The sequence below is a fragment of the Poecilia formosa genome, unplaced genomic scaffold (assembly GCF_000485575.1).
Source record: "Poecilia formosa unplaced genomic scaffold, Poecilia_formosa-5.1.2 Scaffold259, whole genome shotgun sequence".
NCBI classification, from domain to species: Eukaryota; Metazoa; Chordata; class Actinopteri; order Cyprinodontiformes; family Poeciliidae; genus Poecilia; species Poecilia formosa.
Genome location: NW_006800198.1, coordinates 767,017 through 788,501, shown reverse-complemented (window position 1 = coordinate 788,501; position 21,485 = coordinate 767,017). Strand labels below are relative to the sequence as shown.

Below are 21,485 nucleotides of genomic sequence, written 5' to 3'. Positions count from 1 at the left end.
ACACCAGTCTTGTTTAGTCCGCTTTAATCGAACTTTAGATGCTTGCTAAGAAAGTCTGGTTTGTTTGGAGAGGTGTGAATTGAACCAATATGTGCGATTCAAATGCATTTATAAATGCCAAGTGGACCAGAGACCATTTTAAGAGCAGGAAGTGGACTATAGCACAAGACATTCTGGGTAAATACAACCAAAACAAACACAAGAATTTATTGGTAGTGGGAGAAATGAGTCGTAATCATTTACCAAAGTCAAAAGAGAAATCCTACAACCACTAAAATCTGATGCTACTCCGTTTCTGTTTACATTGTTTGAAAAACTCAGTTTCGTTCATGTCTTCTTCTGAGTTTGTTTTGTTTGTGGTTCTTGGTCCAGCGGAGCAATAGGTGAGGGGGTCAATTGGTCTTTCAAAGGGTTTGAACCAAGTCTACCGGACTGTCAGGTCTTTTGTTTGTGGTTCTTGGTGCAGCGCAGCCAGAGGTGAGGGGGTAAATTGTTCTTTCAAAGGGTCTGAACCAAGTCTACCAGATTGTCAGGCGTGAAAATACCCTAAGATTGCCATCCAAAATCTGACAACAGATTGGAAAAATGTAGCCTGGTCCAAAAAAGTTGGATTTCAGCTGCAATATCCAGATGGCAGGGTCATAATTTGTGAAAGTGTTGACTCATCGTGCCTTGTATCAATGTTTCTGGATCTGCTGGCACACTTTGAACCCCTTTATTAAATGTGCATCCTTTAAACACCACAGCCCAGCTGAGTATCTCTCTGGTCCATGCCTATCCGTAGAAGACCTCAAATGAATCAAGTCCCAAAGTTCACATCTTCTCAAACTGGTTTCTTAAACATGACAGTGTCCACTGTGCTTCACTGGCCTGCACAGTCAGCAGATCTCATCCCAGCAGAGAACCTTTTGGTTTTGGCAGAACAGATTTTTATCATGGATGTTACAACTATGTGACGCTGATATCAAAGAATTATTGTACTACTTAAGGTATTATGGGCTCCAAACTAGTAAGCTAAGGTAAAGATGTAAAGCATTGATGGGCTTAGTAGATGTGTACCCTAAAATTTATAGGTAGTTAATTTATAAAACTAAAGTGACACTTCTGGTATTCAGCTTTATACTGATCAGGCAGACATGGCAACCAGCAAAAGTTGAATTTCTATAGTTTTGTTTGAAGTTAATCTCGTCTATGTTAACTTATTTCTTCAGGCGTAGTTTCGCCCGAGGAGAAACAGAAAAAAGGTAATTTAGGTGAAAAACTATAATTCTGCACTGGTTTATATTGGCTTTATACAGGAATGTAAAGACATAAAGGTTCCTGCAGCAAACGGCCTCAAAGAACTGCTAGCATTTGGAAAGTACTAACTTGAATTATTTAGCGTCTTCTATCATAACACAGCCTTTTGTTTCATAAGCATGGGGTACAATATTAAGCAACATGAGAGGTAATGAATGAACACAGAAAAAGTGCATGTAGTGCATTTCCTGGTATGATAGCCTAGAGGCTATTTGGTAAATGATTACATGCACCTCCCAAGAGGAAGCTAGGAGCCAAACATCATCATCTAGGAAGGCTTTGCTCAGGTGGTTCACACCACCAACTTTTATAGATTCAGACAAAATATCACACCTGTCACAACCTCTTAGTGTTCATACCCTGAACTCTGTTGGCTTGAATGTAGCTTACGGTAAAGCGAGGGACAAAAAACAAGAGAGGAATGGTGGAAAAGCAATGGCAAAAAGACACGGAGCAACATTGTGGATGTGGTACTAAACTTGAAAAAGGAGTAAGGGCACAGCCAAGTGTGTGACATTAGACGTAATTCAGAATAAGGGCCAAGCGTCCAGCCAAGCGGACAGATGAGACCCTCATGTTCAGACTGTGCCAGGGGTAAATATTCACTATGACATTTGTGCTGAATTCAGTCTCCATAGGCTGGATGGCTGCCGACTGACATTTTCCTCCCAGTCACACCGGCTTTGCTTCTGGAATCCTTTCTAAAATATCAGTCTGCAGACAATGGCACCGATCAACTTATTGTGAAACGTGTGTGACGCTACGTCTGATCAGTGATATGTGCTTTAGGCCATATCCACTGTTCCTGCTTCAAATCAGTGAACTTTTGGGTACACATACCTTTAACCTCATTTTTACCTCAATAGGAGGAGAAAAAAAACAAACTTGCACCCTGAAAGGGACAAATTTAGCTCAGAACATCTTTTATAGGCCAGAGTTTCACAGATTGGTGGCACACATGGAAATTTTCTGTAAAAATACATCAGCGATTGGAGAAGTGACTGTCAAAATAAGGTTGTGCCTTTGATATTTATTTCTTATGCTTTTATTGAGCTTGACAATTAAGCAATAACATAGATTCTATTTTATAGAGTAACAACTTGTGTAAAAGCGCTGAAGAAGGGGAATGTTTTAATGAAAGAGCCAGACACGTAGCTTCTGCTCCAGCTTATAATTATCTCAGTTAGCTTACAAACATACACAATGACATCAAACATGAACAACAGTATATTAGCTAACAACGGCACTAACAACAAAGTGTGTCAACATATGGAGTGTCAAAAATATACTCACAAGCTTTCCAAAAGAAACTAATTTAAGTCTTTAATTAAAGTGAAAATATCTAAAGGCTAAATATAAGTTCTGCTGAAGAGTTTTGAAAATCAGACTTTTAAGTTAATAAAAAAGTCATATAACATTAAAGTTTGCCCTAAGTAATTATTTACCCTTCAAATGAATTACAATACAATTTGACAATACAGCCGAGCTTTCACGAGTAAAACTCTTGTACATGGACAAAATAGTTTTTCACCATGTCTGTTTTCTCTCCTTTTTTGGTCTACAAGTGTTTGCAGTTCCTCACATACTAATTAAACCTTATATGAGAGGGATGAAGAAGCACAAACCCATTATGTGTCGACCTAAGAGCAAGCTTGGTTAATTTTTCAGAGGATTTTCCACTAATGCATTCAGAGACTGGGAAATATGACAAAATAGAGAGCTTACATTGGCAGGCAGGATGACATGTGAAAATAAAGTGGGCTTAGCCAGAGAGTTTCACAATGACAACTATCTGTACAGCAAGTGCCTGTCATCACAGCAGTGTGAAAAAAATTCATTATGAAAAATGCTACTGATAGACAAATTAACAAATTGTGTCGCTAAAATTCTTGACCTTAGTTAGACTATTAGGCTGTGTTCACACTGCAGCCCGAAGTGATTCTATTCCGATTATTTTTTTTGCCCTAATAGGTCACTTGGATATCCGACTCATATGTGACCTAACGTCCAGGTCGCGTTCATCCGACCAGAATGTCGCTCGTACTCAACAAACGTCACTATTCTGAGTCCTGATACGCCCAAGCAGGAAGAAAAACAACAGCCATGGCGGACTATAATGAGGATTAAGTTGTTAAAGTTCTGCTTCGGTCGGACAACTTCAAGATCGTAAGCTATACTCCACCGTTAGCATCCATGTTTACTCCCGTAAACACTTTTTACGGCTTTTGGCAAAACACTGGGCACGCTCTCTATGTGTGACGTTATTGCGCCCTCTACTGCGCATGCAGGACACTTTCATATCGTTGAAACTGGAGAACACATACAAGTCGCCTATATTTGGATGTGGACAAAAAAATCGGAATTAGGTCACTTAGGGCTGCAGTGTGAAAAATATTTTATTTAAAATAAAAAAAAACATCTAGTGAGAAAACATGAATTTGTATTGAACTGAGATATCGAATTAAATTTAAATTAAATTGAAAGCTTTTGTCATTGAACTGAGGCAGAAAAATTCAGGATGCAACTCCAAATGGTACATCTGATGAAAATAATACAGTTAGAAAGATTTTTTTTTAAAATACGGAAGTAAAAAAAAAAAAATCAAATACAGACTATAAAAATAACGTTTAGGGAGGTTTTAACTTACCCTGAACGTAAGTGAGCCTACTTTCAGGGTACCTGAGGACTTTTTTTTTTTTTTAACTGCAGACTTAGTTATCCTTTCTCCATCTTTCTTATCTGCAATAGAAAATCTAGTAAACCATACAGAAATACAATAAGCCAGGATGCTCTCAAGTGCTGATTTGTAAAAAAGCAAAAGCAACATTGTGCCTTTTTTAATAGTTTCTAAAGAGTTTAATGACCGTGACAAACAATCAGAAACATGAACACCAAGGAATTAAACTGATTAGAAATCTCACCAGAGAAAGGTAAAATGAAAAAAAATGCCTGATATGAGTTTTAAAAGGCCACAAGCGACACTGAAACAGTATATAGAGAAATGAGGCATCACAATGAATGTTAAACAGAAACAGTTTAGTTTTAAACAGCCAAATTAAAAAGTTTTGCCAGATTTGACTTGAAATTCCCAAATTGCCCTACAGTGGGAACATAAAGGATATTTCTAATTTTTGAGGTGTGAAATTATGCAGCATTAAGCTGGAAACACTATAATATTAGTACAGATCTGATGCTGGAGCACACACTGTTCTATCTCCAGCTAAGTCAGGCTGTGATGGAGTTTTTGGACATTTCAAAAAGATACATGAGATGGGTGACAAACTCGAGGGCCGTGGGCCACATCCCACATACAGGGGCCTTTTTATGTGGCCCTGTAAATTCTAGACTAAACACTAAATGTGTTTAAATATTATTCTATCAATCAGATCAATGCAGTTTTTATCCGTTTACTGCCAAATGATATCAATCAGTCCCTCCAGTTTCTTGTGAATTATCATGGAAATTCACACAAAATCAACAAATCACACTTTTTTTTTTAACCAATACAATTGGTAGTTTATTACAGATTTTTCTCAGAAATCGTCAAAAAATTTCTTACTTGTACTAAACAGCTGCCTGAGCCTTAATTGGTTTCAGATTATGGTCCACGATCTATACAGCGAGGAATAAAAAGTCACATTTACTGATATAAATAAGTGCAAATATTTCCAAATTAGTACCACAAACAATCTGATTTTTATAGCAAAAATCACAAAACAATTGTGAAATCCTGGAGGCACAGAAAAGATGTTCAATATTATTTAATTTTAAGAATGAATTAGTATTTTAACAGTCTGTGAATGGGTTTTATCAACACATTCTGGCACATCTGGCCCTTTAAAAGCATTCATTTAACTGGATTTGGCCCAAAACGAAAATTAGTTTGAGCCGCTTCCGGGAATTTTATACAAGTGCTGTTCAAATGTTGTACCAATGATCCTTACTTAATCTCATACAGTGGGATACAGCTGCTTTTGTTTGCATTGATCAGGATTCACTCACCTCAGCATGTAAAACACAAAGTGCATGACCTGGCCTTACTTTATAAATAATTCAGCAAATAATTATTTTTCCTCTTGAGGGCACTTTCAGAACTTTGATCCCCCAATGTGGGATCAAAGTTCCCACATTGGGGAATGCATACTTAATGTGCATTAAGTATGCAAAAAGAAAACAAGATAAATACATCACAGCAAAATTTAGCTATGTCCTTATGCTTTGTCTGTATATTTCACAATGTTCATCCTAATACACACCCACTATACAAAACAGGGTCCATTCACACCAGGCCTGTTTTAATCAAATTCTGGTTGGTTTGCCTAGAAAGTCTGCTTCAGTTAGAGAGTTATGAATGTTCAATCGAACTCTGATGTGGACCAAGAAAGCGAACTCTAGTCCGCCTGAAAACCCCGATCTCGGTTCAGTTGAAGGAATAAATAAAAACTTTTAGGGGCAACTGATGGGTGACTTTTTTCACATTGGTAGTTAAAACCACCACTGTCTGACTGTCTGTCATGAAGATCAAGATGAAATAGCAGACACTGATTTAACCTCAGACTCCTTAAACATTTACAATAAATGATACAAAGTAAATGGCTTAAATAATATAACTGTAGCTTTAAATAGCAACAATATTTAGCAGAAGTTGTGGTGGGAAACAGAAATGCTGTTTGTTTTAAATACATAAAAGATTTAATTGTCTGCTGTAAACATTTTTTAACCACTTGATGCCTCAGACAACAAAAATATTTCTATTTTTACATCTTTAAACCCTGATTTGCTCAGCCTCAACACTTCCTCGTCCTCAGCATGATGAGAAGTGACTCATCTCATCTCCCTCCGTAATTTCAGCGTCTTTTGGGGAAACGGCAGACAGTGTATATTGATTGATATGAGCTGCATATGAGCTAAAATAAACAGATATCTTGTTCTAAAGATCAGCTCCTCCGCCTGCCCTCGCGGCATTAACAAATGCAGCTGAGACTGGGCCCAAAACACAGACACAAGATAATTAGTCACACCAGGCTTGGTGGAGGGAGGGCAGGGAAGCAATCTGACTGAAGGATGTATCGATCCTCCAGAGAGGGAGGGGCGCCCAGTCAGGAGTCATGATCAATCTTGCGAGCCGACTCTCTCAATCTGTGATGAGACCTGTGTGTTTGTCCCGGGAAGCTTTCTACCTGCACAACACACACTCGTGTGTCGTGCAGGTAGAAAGCTTGTGTGTGTCTTTGCAGCCGCATTAACAGTACCGGCAGCTTGGTGTATGACTTGTCAGAGAGAGACAAATGTCTGTGTGAGTAAAAGACTCCCAGGGGTTAGAGAAGGGGGGTTTAGCTGCACCACAACATCGGAAGCCTTTATCGTGGAGTTAAAAGCCTTACCCCAGCTGCAGATTCTCCTCATCAAGCTCTTGGCACAGACAGCCGGCGAGAGAGAGAAAGCAAACCTTTCCCAAACATAAACTGTTTGCATATTGCTGTTATCTAGTTTCTGGTCACAGGTGGGTTTCATCTGATTAGACAGCGGTGATGCATATCAGAGGGGGCAGCCGACCAGTTGCACTGAACTGCAATTCATCTTCCACCGTTACACCAAAGGAGGAAGAGGAGCTGGAGGTTCTCCTCCGGATTCTTTTGGGTTGGGGAAAAGGGGGAAAGGCATGTAAAAAGGGGCATGAATTTGTTTGTTTATGGGTTGTGAGGGGCGTGATGATACTCCGTGCCGGTCTCCAGGGCTGGGCGTGTGGATCAGATATCAGACAGCATGTTAAGCTGCAGGGACTCCCACAGCGGAGCAACTGTGGATGGCTAATTGACAGGCTGCTGGAGACGAAGCAAGTCAAGATAGCCAGTCACTTTCACGCTCCTCCACTCCGTGTTCCCCACCAGGGGGAAAGGCTGGAAGCTGGAGAGGGTGGGTGTGGGCGGGTGCATGCATGGGTGTGCTGCTAAGTGGTGTGTAGACGTTTAACCCACTAGGGAAGTGGATGTCACTCTCACAGTGAGACGAATCTGACTTTGGTCCAAATAGGTTCCAATGTCAGATACTCTGGATGTGAAGCTTAAAAACTTGAAAAATGACGTCGTTCATGGCTTTAATACACCGTCATTAAAAAAAAGGCAATGTTTAGGTGTCGTTTTCTGATAGGAACCACGGTAGTTTTCTGAGACTACCGTGTTTCTGTTTCACTGAGGGAATCGTGGCTAAATCACATTACTTTGGTAGAAAGATACGTCAGCAAACCGGAGTGGTAAGGAAGAAGTATTCTTCTACATAACTTGTTACATCAAGTTATCAACATTAAATTTCAATACTTTCAATTTTATTTTAACCACATAAAAACATTTTACGCTCGTCAAAAACACGTCATCCGGTGCTTCCATTTTGACGCCTGTGCAAAGCGCTCTACACCTAGCGTTTCGCCCTTCTGGTCTACATTCAAAGTCTTTGTGGAAACTAGGGATGCACGATATTGGATTGGATATCCGATCTGGCGATAAACTATAACTCATCTGGTCAATAAACAATACTAATACCGATATTTTTTTCCTATACCTACTTACTATATGTCTTTCTCCACTGTGGAATTAAAATGCTGCACTCTCTTTGCCAATGGAGCCTGCTCTCAAATGCAAATGCTAAAAAGGAGGCTGAAAATGATGCAACACTTTCAACTTGCAACTACCAATATCATGCCGATAATATCGTGCATCTATAGTGGAGGCACATCAAGGACGCATCAGATGTGTCAAAATCGCTCTAGTCGTTCTTCGTTGCCGGCCTGTTTGTCAAATGCATCTTGACGCATCAAACGCTCCAAATCGGAGCGCGATGGATGCGTGAAACGCACCGCCACAGCCCTCGACGCGCCGCCACATAGACTGTGAATGTAGACGCTCAGAACACGTTTGGTGTGAACGCACCATAACATATTTTATCAACGTATAACTGAATGATGACAAAAACACAGAAAATTGTAGCTGAAATTTTTGATTTACTGCAACAGAAACCAGAAACATCTTGTGAGCTGCAACTCTTGTAAATATATTATTGAAACATAAAATACAACCTCAGAGAAATTAAACAGCTCATTCATCTATGCCCAGATAAACAACAAACACTGACCCATCATGATGTTTATTATTTCCCACTGTTGACTATACATTTACTTTAAAAGTATATTTATGCATATTTATCATATTCTTGTCTCGCCTTTTCCTACTTTTAAGCTTGGATAAATATTTTAGCATTTTGAAACCATCAGATGTTGGTTTTGCATAGCCTGTCAACGTCAAACAAAAAACCAGGAGAGATTTCTAAATCTTTACATCTTCACAGCAGCTCTTAAGGTGGCCTAGATTTCTTTATTTTGAAAGATCAGGCTGGTTTGATTATAGGTTAGTTGTTTCCTACTAGCTGTATGTTACATTTAGAGGCATCTCCTCTTTAAACTCCTTCTGCTAACTTTCAATTATTCACCATTCACACTCGTCTGCTTTGATAAATATCACCATTTTGCAGTGCTTATTCAAATACATGAATAAAATCAGCTATCTTTAGTGGAAATATTAATTAAACGAATCAAATCGAGTGTGAACTTTTGCTTTCAGCGAAGGCAGAGAATAAATGTTCTCATCAGAACTACTGTTGGGTACATTTAGGCAGAGCGGGAATATTTTACAGACTTTATTTCTGGAATAGAAATTAAAACAATCACAGTGTCTGGATTGAGTTTAATCAGTCAGTTGTTGCATGTGGTTCTTGTTCATTAATTATCAATATAAGTGTGATTTTAAACGTTATTTGGTTGATACATAAAGGCCTGTGTGTGATTCTTTGGAAATTATAAATTGGAATAAAAAGATCATGTAATTACAATATTCTGAAAAATAAAAACAAAATATTTTGCTAAATAAATAAGCACCAAAATACTCCAATTGCCTCTACTGTAATAAAACATGTCCATTAATCTAGTTAAAGTAATATTAATTATTGTTGACAAAGAGTAAATTTTATTAATTTTTTCATGATTTTAATTTAAAGAAATTATAAAGCAGCTGATTCATTTATTATCATTTTTTTAAGTGCATGTTGAGTTTGGTGTGTAGCTCTTTGTAGAGGAACATGGGGGATATAAAAAGCTGATAATAAATGGGAAATTGAGCTTAGGTGTTCAGCCTAGTTTGATGCTTTCACCTGTACTTTGCTGCCTGCAGTCTTAAAATTGTCCTTCTTAAAAGTAATGGCAGGTACTTTTTTCAGTTTCCACACCATGGCAGTCCACGCCTTTATATCGTAGGAAACGTTCCTCTTCAGTCAAATTTGGTTTTAGTTTTAATCAAGGGAACATGTAGTGACCTTATTTCTATTAGCTGGCGAGCAGTTTTCAGAAACAGGTTGGGGAGGGGCAGCATTTACTCTCTGCTTTACATGGAAGGACAAAATTCAGGTCAGTGACTTTTTCTCTGGCATCTCTCAGCCAAACGTTGTCGCCGTCGACACATTTCTACAAACCAGATTTGTGTTACCGAAACTCTGCAATACTTTGTGCAACAGTTTCTGAAACGGAAGACATTGTGCTTTCCAGCCAATTTCGGGTTCTTACGGTAATATTTACTGATGGGACATGTAAAGACCTTTGTACAATTAAAATAAGCAAAAATATTCAGGCGGAGATTTGAAACTTAAAAGGTTTTAAAAGGAAAATAAAAGAAACAACATGAGATGTAGCATTTTTGCTCAAAACTTGTCAAATATGTTACTAAAATACAATAGATGATTGAATCAGTTCTCCATTTTAAATAAAGCAGTTGAAATTGCTGTACTTCACTCAGTGTTTTCATACAGCAAAGGTCTCATACCAACCCATTATATCTATATGATTATACTTATGACTCTGTGATGTAAAAAAAGAAAAACCCTTTCTATAAGTGTAAAGCATTTGGCCTTTACTCACTCTGTAATCATAGTTTTCTGTTCTGACGACCCACACAAGGGCAGCGCACTTCAGATTCCTTCTTTTGTGCCAATTCTCTATATTATAAAATTACATTTATGTAGTTTAAGGTCTTTTTCTGCTGTGAGGGACAGAAAAAAAGGGTAAACGGGATAAACATCGTCTGCGCCTTTTACCATTAAACGTTCAATTATCTATAAAATACACAACAGAGGCTTCAGTCAGTGAAATGACAAATTGAAGTCGAAGAGCACTTCAGTGCCGTCCCCGTTAACACAGGTTTTTATAGATCACCTCAAATGCCACCCCATAGGTGTTTTAGCTATCTCCATGAATATATGCAGTGGGGATCTGTCCTTGCTGAGAGCAAAATCTGATAATGCAGCAGCAAACACAGCTGAGAGTCAGAGCAAACCAATTCATCGCTTTGCTTAAAAAAATAAAAAAAAAACGGGCTTGCTGCTCATTTCTGCAACAGCTCTAAACACTAGATTAACAATTATTCAGGGAGTCAGACTGGGAGAAAAATATTAATCTGTTTATTCATGGCTTGTTGAATCAGCTTTATCTTCTGAGATTAATCCAAGTCAATAATGTTATCTTTAATTATAAGGAATGGTCTTTTCACCTACGTCAAATAATCATGGCAGTCTGTGATGGCGAAAGGAGCAAAACAAATTTCTCTGTAAAATGACAGTTTATTTTCCTGCCATAAATTAGAACGGTCAGAGGGCTTCGCTTTGCTTTGATTTATGATTTTGTACTGTGAATCAAGAAAGGGCCTTCTGGAGTAAGCCAATATTAAAATTGGATGTTTTAAGACACATTTAAAACAACATTTACTAACCAAATACAATAAACAGGGTTGCCACACAGTCTGGAAAACTAATGATTTGGATGGAAGTTTTGGATAAGTATGGAAAAAGATGTTAGACTTTTATTGCATGTGTCAAACTCGAGGCCCGGGGGCCAAATCTGGCCCGCCGTAGCTTTTAATGTGGCCATGTAGACTCCAAATTACATCATTAAGTCCCTCTAGTTTTTTGCAAATCTGCAAAACTCTCACAAAATCAGCAAAGCACCACATTTTTTCAGATTTTTACTGCACATTTTTCTCAAAATTGGCCAAAAACATTTGGTTTAACTGGCTGCGGCCTCAGCCTTACTCGATAGTCTGTGATTGATACGGCAATTGATAAAAAGTCACATTTAACATCATACATGAGCGCAAATATTTCTAAATTCGTGCCACAAAATCTGTGATTTTTGATTTAGCCCAAATTGAAAAGATATACCCATCCATAAAACGGAGAACTTTGCAAATTTAAATCTCAAACTCTTGTTATTCGATTAAAATTAACAATGGAGACCTGAAACCAAAGGAAAGTGTGGAAAAGTTTATTTTCCAAGATTGGATAGGTATTTTAAACACACATTATGAAAAAAAAACCCATCTGTATTTTAAGATGTTACCTCCTATTTCATTTTCAAAAAGTTACATCCATTCATCATTTTTATAATGCATAAATGTGCAATTTTCTTTTGCTGAAAATGGTTAAAACCATTGAGTTGAAGTGATGCCAACTCCCACCTGCAGGTGGCGGTACTGCGTTCTTCTACTGCTTTCGCCCCCTTATTTTATGTCAAGTTATATTCCATGAGCGATACGGTGAGTAACGAAAGTCACGTTATATTTAAGTGAAAATATTGCAAAATTCCTCGCAAATGTTTATAAAGTAGCAACAGAAAATCTGTGAAAAAAAAAATCCTCAACACAATCTGGAAATCCTGAAGGGAAAAGTACAGATGCAGAAACATGTATTTATTAACATTTCATCAGTTTCATGCTTCTTACCACACAACTGGATCTTTGACAACATTAATGATTTTTGATGTGGCCTAAAATGAAAATGAGTTTGACACCCCTGATTTAAAGCCTGGCCATTGTAAAAACAACATCTAAATAAATAAAGTTATATTTCCATTTAAAAGTGAGCTAAAGAAGATCTGCATAAACACATCACTGAAGCATTTCCATAATTTTACATACATGCACATATCTATGCATCCAGCTCCTTACTGTCTGTAGTTTTTACAGGTTTCTTTTAAAAAGACTGACCTCTGCAAAAATATTCACTACAAACTGATGTGTCCTTTAAGCTGGACTGAAAAACACTACTACTGTGGAAATTTGAGATTAAAAAACTGGAAATATGTGCAGGAATATTTCTGACCAACGACCATACAGAGTAATATACATATGAATTCATCAGTTCTTGATTCAAGAAAGGCAAATGCAGCCCACAATGTAAAGCCAGCGGTCAGGATCTGTTTACAAAGCCTAGAATGTCAGAAAACACAGAAGCTGTATTTATTTCATAACTTCTCTCTCTGGAGAGCCACAGATTCACAGAGCTTTTTACTGAAATAAAACATCTGTCGCTCCCTGTATGATCGATCGAACAAAAACACATTAACAGGAGTGGATCCTGGAGGAGGGTTCGCAGGAGAACAGCAATAACGACCGAACTGTACGAGACTCGTCAATGCGTTTGTACATGTGATCAATAGGGGGCTCACTGGTATTAATTGGTTTTTAATATAAAAGATGAATGTGCACCGATCAGAGTTTTACCAACTTCTAGTTTCCCAGTATGAACTGCTGATTTCAAATCTGAACTAGTGCACAAGCAGAAAAAGGATGGTAAATTTGTAATCTTGGAAGCAACACAAAATGAAGAAAATGCAAGAATTTTTTGCCAAAAATAAGCTAAGAACATGACGGGAAATTAAGAGGCAAACTCAATTACCAATCAGAGCCCATCAATCTCTGGGTGTTGTTTTTTTTATCGTAGTTTGTTGTACGCGTGTCTTGTCGCAGATTTGTCGAGACAGTTGTTTAATTTTGTTTTTAACAAGATGCTCTCAGACATCTTGTTTCCACAAGTTGTGTTTCCCCACCAGGATGCAGAGAGAGCGAGTTGTGAAGCCGCCTGAAAAGGATCGAACTGCCAGCGGCAAAAAATGCATATCACACAGCTGACGGGAGACAAAACATTGTCTGGGGGGAAACTTTCTACAGGACTGCAATCTGTGGTGAAGTCCGAGGGAGGCTGACTTAGGACGAATGATTACTGGATGTCTTTTATGTGTGAATCCACCAGGAGAGGGGAAGCGCGCTACATATATATATATAACTTTTACTGCTGTCTTTTCTTACTTCAGATAGAATCTGATCAAACTTTTCAGCTCCCCCGAGGAGCTTGACATTTTCCTTTGCCTGATTGAGCAATTGTGAAAATTTCTTCAAGGGGCATCCATTTTAATGTCACAGGTAATTCTGCACCCGAGTATGAGAGGCCGCCTCAAAAACAAAGAAATAAATATCCCAGAGTCGCAAGGATAAGAACGAAACAGAGATTTATTTTTTGGCTGGTGCAACCTAGCACATTATTATGCATCATCTCAGGGATAAGACCGAATCTTTGTGACCACATCAGTGTTCAACATACCCTATTAAGCCATGACACCGGCAGTTTATCATCTCTAAATCAATTGAATATTCCTGCAGGGAAGATGGAGGGGAAATCCATCTCCTGTAAGGACAATGTCTTAAATAAACATCCCACAGACAACAGGCTCAAACTGCCCTTTCTTCACCTGAGATCCCCTCTTTCCATCCACACACACACACTGGCATACAAACACTTTGCCTCTCATGGAAATTGTTTCATTCCTTTTAGTCAATCTAGCTAATGCAAAAATCATGTATGTCAGTCTTTAAATATTTAATCCTAACAGCAGCAGGATTGAAATACAACATTGAAGAAGCATTACTCCTTCTCCTCCTGAAAGGTACAAGAGCTGGGCGAGCGGGATAGAGAGGCAGCCGCTCTCACTCTACGATATCAGGCAGAGAGAGAGAGAGAGAGAGAGCGTGAAAAGAGAGACAGAGAGAGTCGGCTAATTTCGATAACAATTTGGTTGCCATGCGCTCTCAGCTGCCTGGCGTAGCGGTGGCGTTAAAGTGCAGTTTGCTTTGCAGGAAGATAAAAAAAAAGTGCACAAATGCCTGTGACAGCTCTGTGTCTTCCATGTGCAGGAAGCAGACTTGGTTCGCTGACGTGGAGAGGATCTGGTCTGACGAGAAACACTGTTGCTTCTTGGAACTCAGCGAGAGACGCAGCTCAACGATCAGGCAAAATGCAATGAATTCTGCATGCAGATCTGCATCATGGGAATCGCACTCCCCTCCTTGTAAGCTTGGACATAAAGGAAAAGAGACTCACTCTTCCTCCTCTCTGTCCTTTTCTTATTATTTCTTACTTGAGAAAACTGCAAAACTTTTAAGCAAAGATTTAATTCAGCAAAACTTTCCAAAAGTTTGGCACTCACCACAGAGAAGTCTTCAACTGAGCAGTTCTGTCCACTGAAATTGCAGCTCATCAGCATCTCCTCCAGCTGATGCCCCGTCCTGTTGAAGATGTCCTGCATGTCAGGTGCAGGATACATCAAATCAGTGGGTTTGTGCCCGTCCCTGTTCTTGGGGGGCAGACCCGTCAAGTTTGCCAGGTGGTAGATGTCTGCGTCGGTGAGGGCTGAGAAGCGAAACCGGTTGATGTTGCAGATGGTCACGGCAGGGAAGACCATCTCCGGGGTCGCCTCTTCGTTCAGCGCCGTCACATGAGGGTGCTCCAGGTAGGAGATGGCACACTTGGCCGCTTGGTACAGAAAGAGCGCCAGAGAAGTCAAGAAGGCAAGAGCCCAGAGAGTCTGCCGGATCCCCAGGCGGCCAGAGACGAAGATGTGGTTGATCCCATGGAGGGAGCAGGAGTTAGCAAACCCTGCCAAGTCTTTGGCCGGCGGCGTACAGCTCTCCTCGATCAGGCTCTCCTTATCCCCATCTTGCTTGCTTTTCTGCTTCTCATCCTCCTCTGCAAATTTGATTTTGCAAACAAATTCGATAGGCATGTGGGCAGCCAGGTCTGCGTTTTTGTTTCTTCTTGATGGCAGCTTTCAGCCCTGGATCACTTCCCTCCTACTTCCCCGGCTTTTGTCCTCGGTGCGGGATACAACTCCAGAAAGAAGAGGGGGGGAGAAAGACAGGAGAGAGTTTGTTGCTGCTGCTGTCGCTGCTGCTGCCTGCGCTGTGACTGATAGTGCTGCTGCTGCTTCGGCTGCCACGGCTCCTTGTGACTACAGCGCTGCTGCTGTGCTGCTGCTGCTGCTGCTGCTCTGAATGCTTGTCTCACTACTTGATCAGCTCACACAGCCCTACTTATCAGCAGTAATACAGCTGTCAAAAACAAGTAATAAAAACAAAAATACCCTTGCATGCTGCCTTAAAGGTAAAGAGGAAAGGCAGCTTTTTATTTTTAAGACCGGGCTAAAATCGGAAGAGGGAGATTAATATTTCATGAGAAGGTAACATTGTGATTATTTCCTCTTGACTGGCGCTAGACACAACTTCTCCTGGTCATCCTCCTGTGTCCCCCCCCCACCTCTCCCTGCTGCGTAATCCACTTGTTTTGGTCGAGCTTTCACTTCTTGACCCGAATGCAGTCGGGTTTTCTCCCACACAGCTGGACCACATGTTTTAACGTCACCCTAAGAGAACGTCTAATTGAAGCAATAACGAGCACAAATGAGATTGAGCACCAGAAAAAAACTAAGTAAAAGACTGTTGATTGAGTGAAATGTCTGTAGGAGATTAAAACAAGGCAGTGTAAAGATGTTGCTTTGTCTCAAGCATCCGAATCAAGGAATGCATCACCGATTCGGAGCCCGATGCAACTGAAGAAGTTGAAATAAAAGTATCGATCCGAATCCAGCCCCCAACCTTTACAGTGTGTGTCTCGGTGCCGTTAATGGCTCCTTGCCAAGTTGCCAAACAAAATTATGCAAATAGAAGGAAGGAAAGGGAGAGCCCTAATGCATGTTATTCCTCTTTAAAAGGAATTAGTCATGCGGGTCACATCACAAGGGGCTGAGACCTCCAGAGGAAAGGCATATTTAAAAGTGAATTCAGCCGCTCCAAACACACGTGCCAAGCAAGTCAGGGAGGGCGACTGAAATGTGACTTTAGTTGAAACCGGAACAATCGCAGGTGCAAAAACATACAACGGGATGAAAGGAAATGACTGATTATTACATTTCCCAAGTGTTTTCTACTGAAAAGGACAATCTGAGAATATTTTGAAGGAAGAATTTATTAAAGTAAAGTGATCAATTGTGAAACAGCAGAAGTTTCCTGTGCATTTTGAAAACAATGAGGGGATTTGGTTGAGGTATTGTGTCAGGATTCCAGGTTATTGTGTTTATGCTGTAGTTTTCCTATAGAGCTGCAGGTTCTCCGTTGGAGGGCGAAGGAAATGAGATGGCCGCCGGTCAGTCACTGCATCTCCATTGACCATTTAATTGCACCATTTGAAATTATAAAAATAAATTTGCTTAATGGAAACGCAACAATTAAATAAAAACAAAAGGAAAAAACACGTTTGTGAATGAAAAGTTTTTGTACTGGAATAAGGTGATTTTTCAGCTGAATCAAAATTAGTTTATTTTGCAAAACTACAATGGAAACGCTGTTTTCTCACCATATGTTACAACTGGTGGGGAAAAAATGATAAAGACGACAGGAAGTAACAAGACAATGATTTTTTTAACGACTTATCGTTTGGACAAACTTATTCACATGTGATTTTTTAAATTGCGATTCCTACTTCAAGGAAATGCTGCAATTGAAAAATTTAGTTTTATCAACATTAGCAGAATATCAACAAAGTTTTGCACACATTTGTAATGGAAACGCAGCTACTGTTTTAATAAGAATGAACTTTCATAGAAACCTGTGTCTCCTAGTTGCTTCTCCTCGTTTTTCCTGGACTTCCTCGTTCAAGATGACGGTTCTGGATCATGTTGAGGACTGGCTCCTCTTCCTCCAACAAGCCAACCTGTCTGCTCTCCAATGCTCTCATCGTTCCACCGGTTCCAGTCTCCAGTATCACCTCCATGTTTTCAGCTCCAACCATCACAAACCAACCGGATTCCAGTCCTCCCTGGCGGGATTCAGCTCTCATTAACCAGTAAGCTCTTCACTTCATTTTAACACTTATTTACATTCATTGCTCTGCACCTCTCACCCACTTCCCAGTTCCCTGCCTCCCATTTCTCCATTAACCAGACCGATCCGAAAGCAGGAAGCTAACCACAGCACAGGTCATTCTGCTTAAAAACATCTAAAACAACGCGAGAATCTAAGCTAGCAGGAGAAAAAGCTAATGGTTTCTTTCTTTATTTTGTTTTTTGTTTTTACTAAGTACAAAAGACAAATTCTACAGCCGCTAAAATTTGATGCTATTCCGTTTCATTTTGTGACGAAGGACTTGTACTCGCGTCTTCTTCAGAGGTTTTCATGTCGTTGTAATCAGTGGTTCGTGGTGTAGCGCCCCCACAGGCGAGGGGATGAACTGGTTTGTTTTGCACAATTCGGTGTGAAAGCGAACCAAACCAGAAAAAAACATATATCAAATGCTGCAGTTGTGGTTCTCAATCAAACGGAGTCTATCGGACTATCAGATGTGAAAACACCCATATAGGTTCAGAAAATAAAAACATTTAAAATGTGCAGGAACCTCGGCAAATTAATTTCACATTAATTTCCCCGAGGTTCCTGCACCTCTCACTCCTTTACTTGCTTTGTATGCTTGTTTCCAGTCAAGCTCGTCTTTTATGGTGTGAGAGAAGCAGATATGCAGGATATTAGTTTTAGTTTTGCAGAAGTGAAGCGCCCGTGTTTGGGCTCAGCCTCTGGCAGACACTGTGGTCCTCTAACAGCACTGTTTTATGTTGTCATCCCCCGAGGATGCTGGGGTTATTTACAGTCTCACAGAGGGAATGAAAGCTCACAGTCCACGCCACGGCTAAATACCAAATGTGAATAAAAAGCATGCAGACACATCTGGTGCATGAAAACCACTAAAGGAGTAGATGGCATCGTATTAGTTTGTCAGAGCCAATTTCACTCCGAACAGGCGGCTCGCTTTGTGTGTGATGCCCTAAAAACAAAACAACACAATTAAATGCCACTGACCTTCAAGTTATTTTTGACATTATGAATAATGCCACATTTTTACAAAAACATTAGCAGGAGCTCTTTGTACTTTAGGACCTCATGTTTGAGAGGGACTGCCTTTGTTTTATTCAACACAGTTTTTGAAATGTTTGTTCAGATGTGATATTGTGATGCAGTAAAAGCTTGTAAAACTGGACAATTTATGTCCTCTCTGAGAAAAGGGAGATTGTTTTAATACACAATAGCTCCATCTGTTGGATGTCTCCGCAGTCAATGGTTGCTTTTCATCAACTGCTTTTCAGTTTGAGGCACTAACTCAAAGTTATCCAACAGGCTCAAAGTATCAAGAAATCTTATATTGTAAAAAAAAAAATTATACGTTTTAAACTCAATTCCAGATAAGAAAATGTCCATTGTTTTGCCGCCCGTCTCATGAACTCCAGTCTTAGACAGCTTGATGTGGAGAACGTAAACATGGCCACCAATACACACTTAAACCATGGTTACATGACAACAGTCTGTCAAAACAACCTTTTTGATTTAATCTTGGAAACACTGTGCTATTTTTAGAAATATCCACATGAAAACACTAAAAATGACCCAGAACACTACAGTGACTATACAGAGTTTGTATGTTGTGTCTTAATTCTGGCACAGACACACAACAGCAAATAAAAGTACACACATGAAGTCAAAGCACTGGTGTTTCAGGGCTTCATTAAGGGTGGGACTATGACATCATTGCTCTGAAATGGGTGGATTATGAGATATAAACACAAAATAAAATACATTATTTTTGGGGTTTTCCATGGACCCAAACCAACAACAAAAAGATTTTCAGGCTTTCAATCTAGACTCATTATTGGGTTTGATGCAACTACTCAGAAACAAAAAAACTTCCACCACTTCTGAATCACCTTTGTGGGAAGGTTTTGCTAGTTGGTAGAAAAAGAAAGAAAATGTCTGACAAGATACAGTTTGTAAACACAATAAGAGTGCAGTGATTGGCTAACAGCAAATTAGCATTAATGCTAGCCTAAACAACTATTTCTAAGTGTTTTTAAGTGAATTTGGACTGGGCCTGACCATTCAAATATCCCCAGACTTAAATAATAATTGTTGAACATTGATCCTTTAAATCCCAATTTGAGATTTCTGAAGCTGCCAGTGTTTGGTTGGTGCGCAAACCCAAACTGGATTTGAAACAAAAAGGGTCAGAATGAGTGCAACAGGTAAAAACTATCATAAAAGTTGTTACCGAAAGCTGTCCCAAAATGTCCAAATGAGGTAAATCAAAATGAAAAGTGCCAAAAACTAAAAAGCTATAATAAGAGACTGGGACTGTGGCAGAAAGAACAGACAACAGTAAGAAAAACTGAAAAAATGAGAGAAATGTGAACTGATGAGGTGATTAACTAATAACTAATTAACAGAATGAGAGCGTCTGAGTGAGGAACCATTAAGAAAATTCAATCGAAAAATTTAATGGAATAAAATTCTGAAACAAAAAAACAGAAAAAACCAAAGCAGAACACAACTCAACATGAATGAATGAATGAATGAATGAATAACTAACAGCTAGATCTACATCTTAACACAACTCACGACTCTATGTTTATCTTTCACAAAATCTATAACTCTCTAAATTTATTTGACTTAAAGAGTAGAAGACAGTAGACACAACTAAAAGTGGCTCAAATGTTTTACAGTGTTTAAATGTTATTTAAATTCTACTTGGTGGGATTATTGTTGTAATTTGTTCATATAACGGACCACTGTTTAACGACTCTGGCTCAAGCCACACCTGTTGCTAGACAACATTGCCACATGTTACCATCGGCGACCTCCCAGAATATGTCAACCGTTTAACAACATGCTGGTTACAGTGGGGCGCACACACTGCTCGAGTTGGAGCTGAATCCTAACAAACCAACGACGGCGGACATGAAAACCTGCAGAGCTGCAAACATAAAGGATTTTCTCCCTTCAAGGTTTCTTGTTTCTGCATTTTTCGTCACACGTGATTGTTTCAATCCAGGAAGTCGATCTATCAACGACTCAAAAACAAACAAACACTGACTTTAAACAGATATTTAGTGTTCAAAAATCCTCAACTGTGGTTGAGTAAAAAGCTATGCTTATTGTACACTAAAAGTACATTTTAATTGGTTGTACATTCTCAATATTTATATCTATACAAAAAAACTACTTATAGAAGAGAGCAAAAAAAAAAAAAAAAATATATATATATATATATATTATCCGTGGATTTTCTCGTCTTGTTATGAGTTAGTTTGTAACCATTTTGTCTATGTAACATAGTTTTTGAAATGATTTATTTGTTGTTTCTTTAGCACAGCATATTGAACAGGCATATGAATATAGTATAATATAATTTTAATTACAAATTTTTGATAATTATTGAGCTGGTAAGTAAAATATTTCATGAAATTGACATAAGGGGATTAAATAAGTGTCTGTCTGATTTTTAAAGTTTGTTTGCTCATCTGAAAGAGTGACACAAAAGCAAAACCAAAGAATCTACATACTTTTGCATAGCGCTACATGCTTAAATTGGGTCCACTGGATATTTTGAAAACTGGAAACCTTTAATATCTTATCCAAGGTGAAAAATTGATTTTACTCAAATGAAGCATCAATCTTTTTTTTTGTTGTTTTGTTGCAGCAAGATATTTCTTCAGGCTATTTGGTCTTCTGCAAACATCCCACGAATGATAAATATGAAGTTTGAGTCACAGTGAAAGGCACCCGTCAAGTGATCAGTGGCAGCCAACATAAATTACAGCTTAATTGTGGTTTTAACATCTAGAAGACGCTAACTGCCGAGCTCCTGGCATGGAGTGAGCCTACATTTTCCAGAAGAGCGGACTAATTAGCTGAGAAGGCACACACCTGGGTGAGCTGATAGACTTGTGTTGGCAGGAAGCTGTGGGGAAAACACAATATTAAAGTCTTCACACAGACAATGATAGAACGACAATAATTTCCTCATTCTATTTGTTGATTCTGTCAGGGGAAATAAGGGTAACTAACAGTGGTGATATATATGTATATATACTATATATATAAATAAACACTCACTGTTTAAACTGTAACAAAATCAACAGAAAAAAGTGGAGATATTTTCTAACC

The 21,485-nt window shown here is 39.0% G+C and overlaps 1 protein-coding gene across 1 annotated transcript in view; it reads right to left on the bottom strand.

The window, feature by feature from the left end:
* asic4a (acid-sensing (proton-gated) ion channel family member 4a) overlaps positions 1 to 16,016 on the bottom strand; it is a 126,303-nt gene extending 110,287 nt beyond the window's left edge. The window contains exon 1 of the mRNA XM_007570360.2: positions 14,654 to 16,016. Coding sequence (XP_007570422.1) covers positions 14,654 to 15,229 — 576 coding nt within the window. The 5' untranslated portion in view covers positions 15,230 to 16,016. The remainder of the gene's footprint in view (positions 1 to 14,653) is intronic.
* Between the last annotated feature and the right edge of the window lie 5,469 nt (positions 16,017 to 21,485).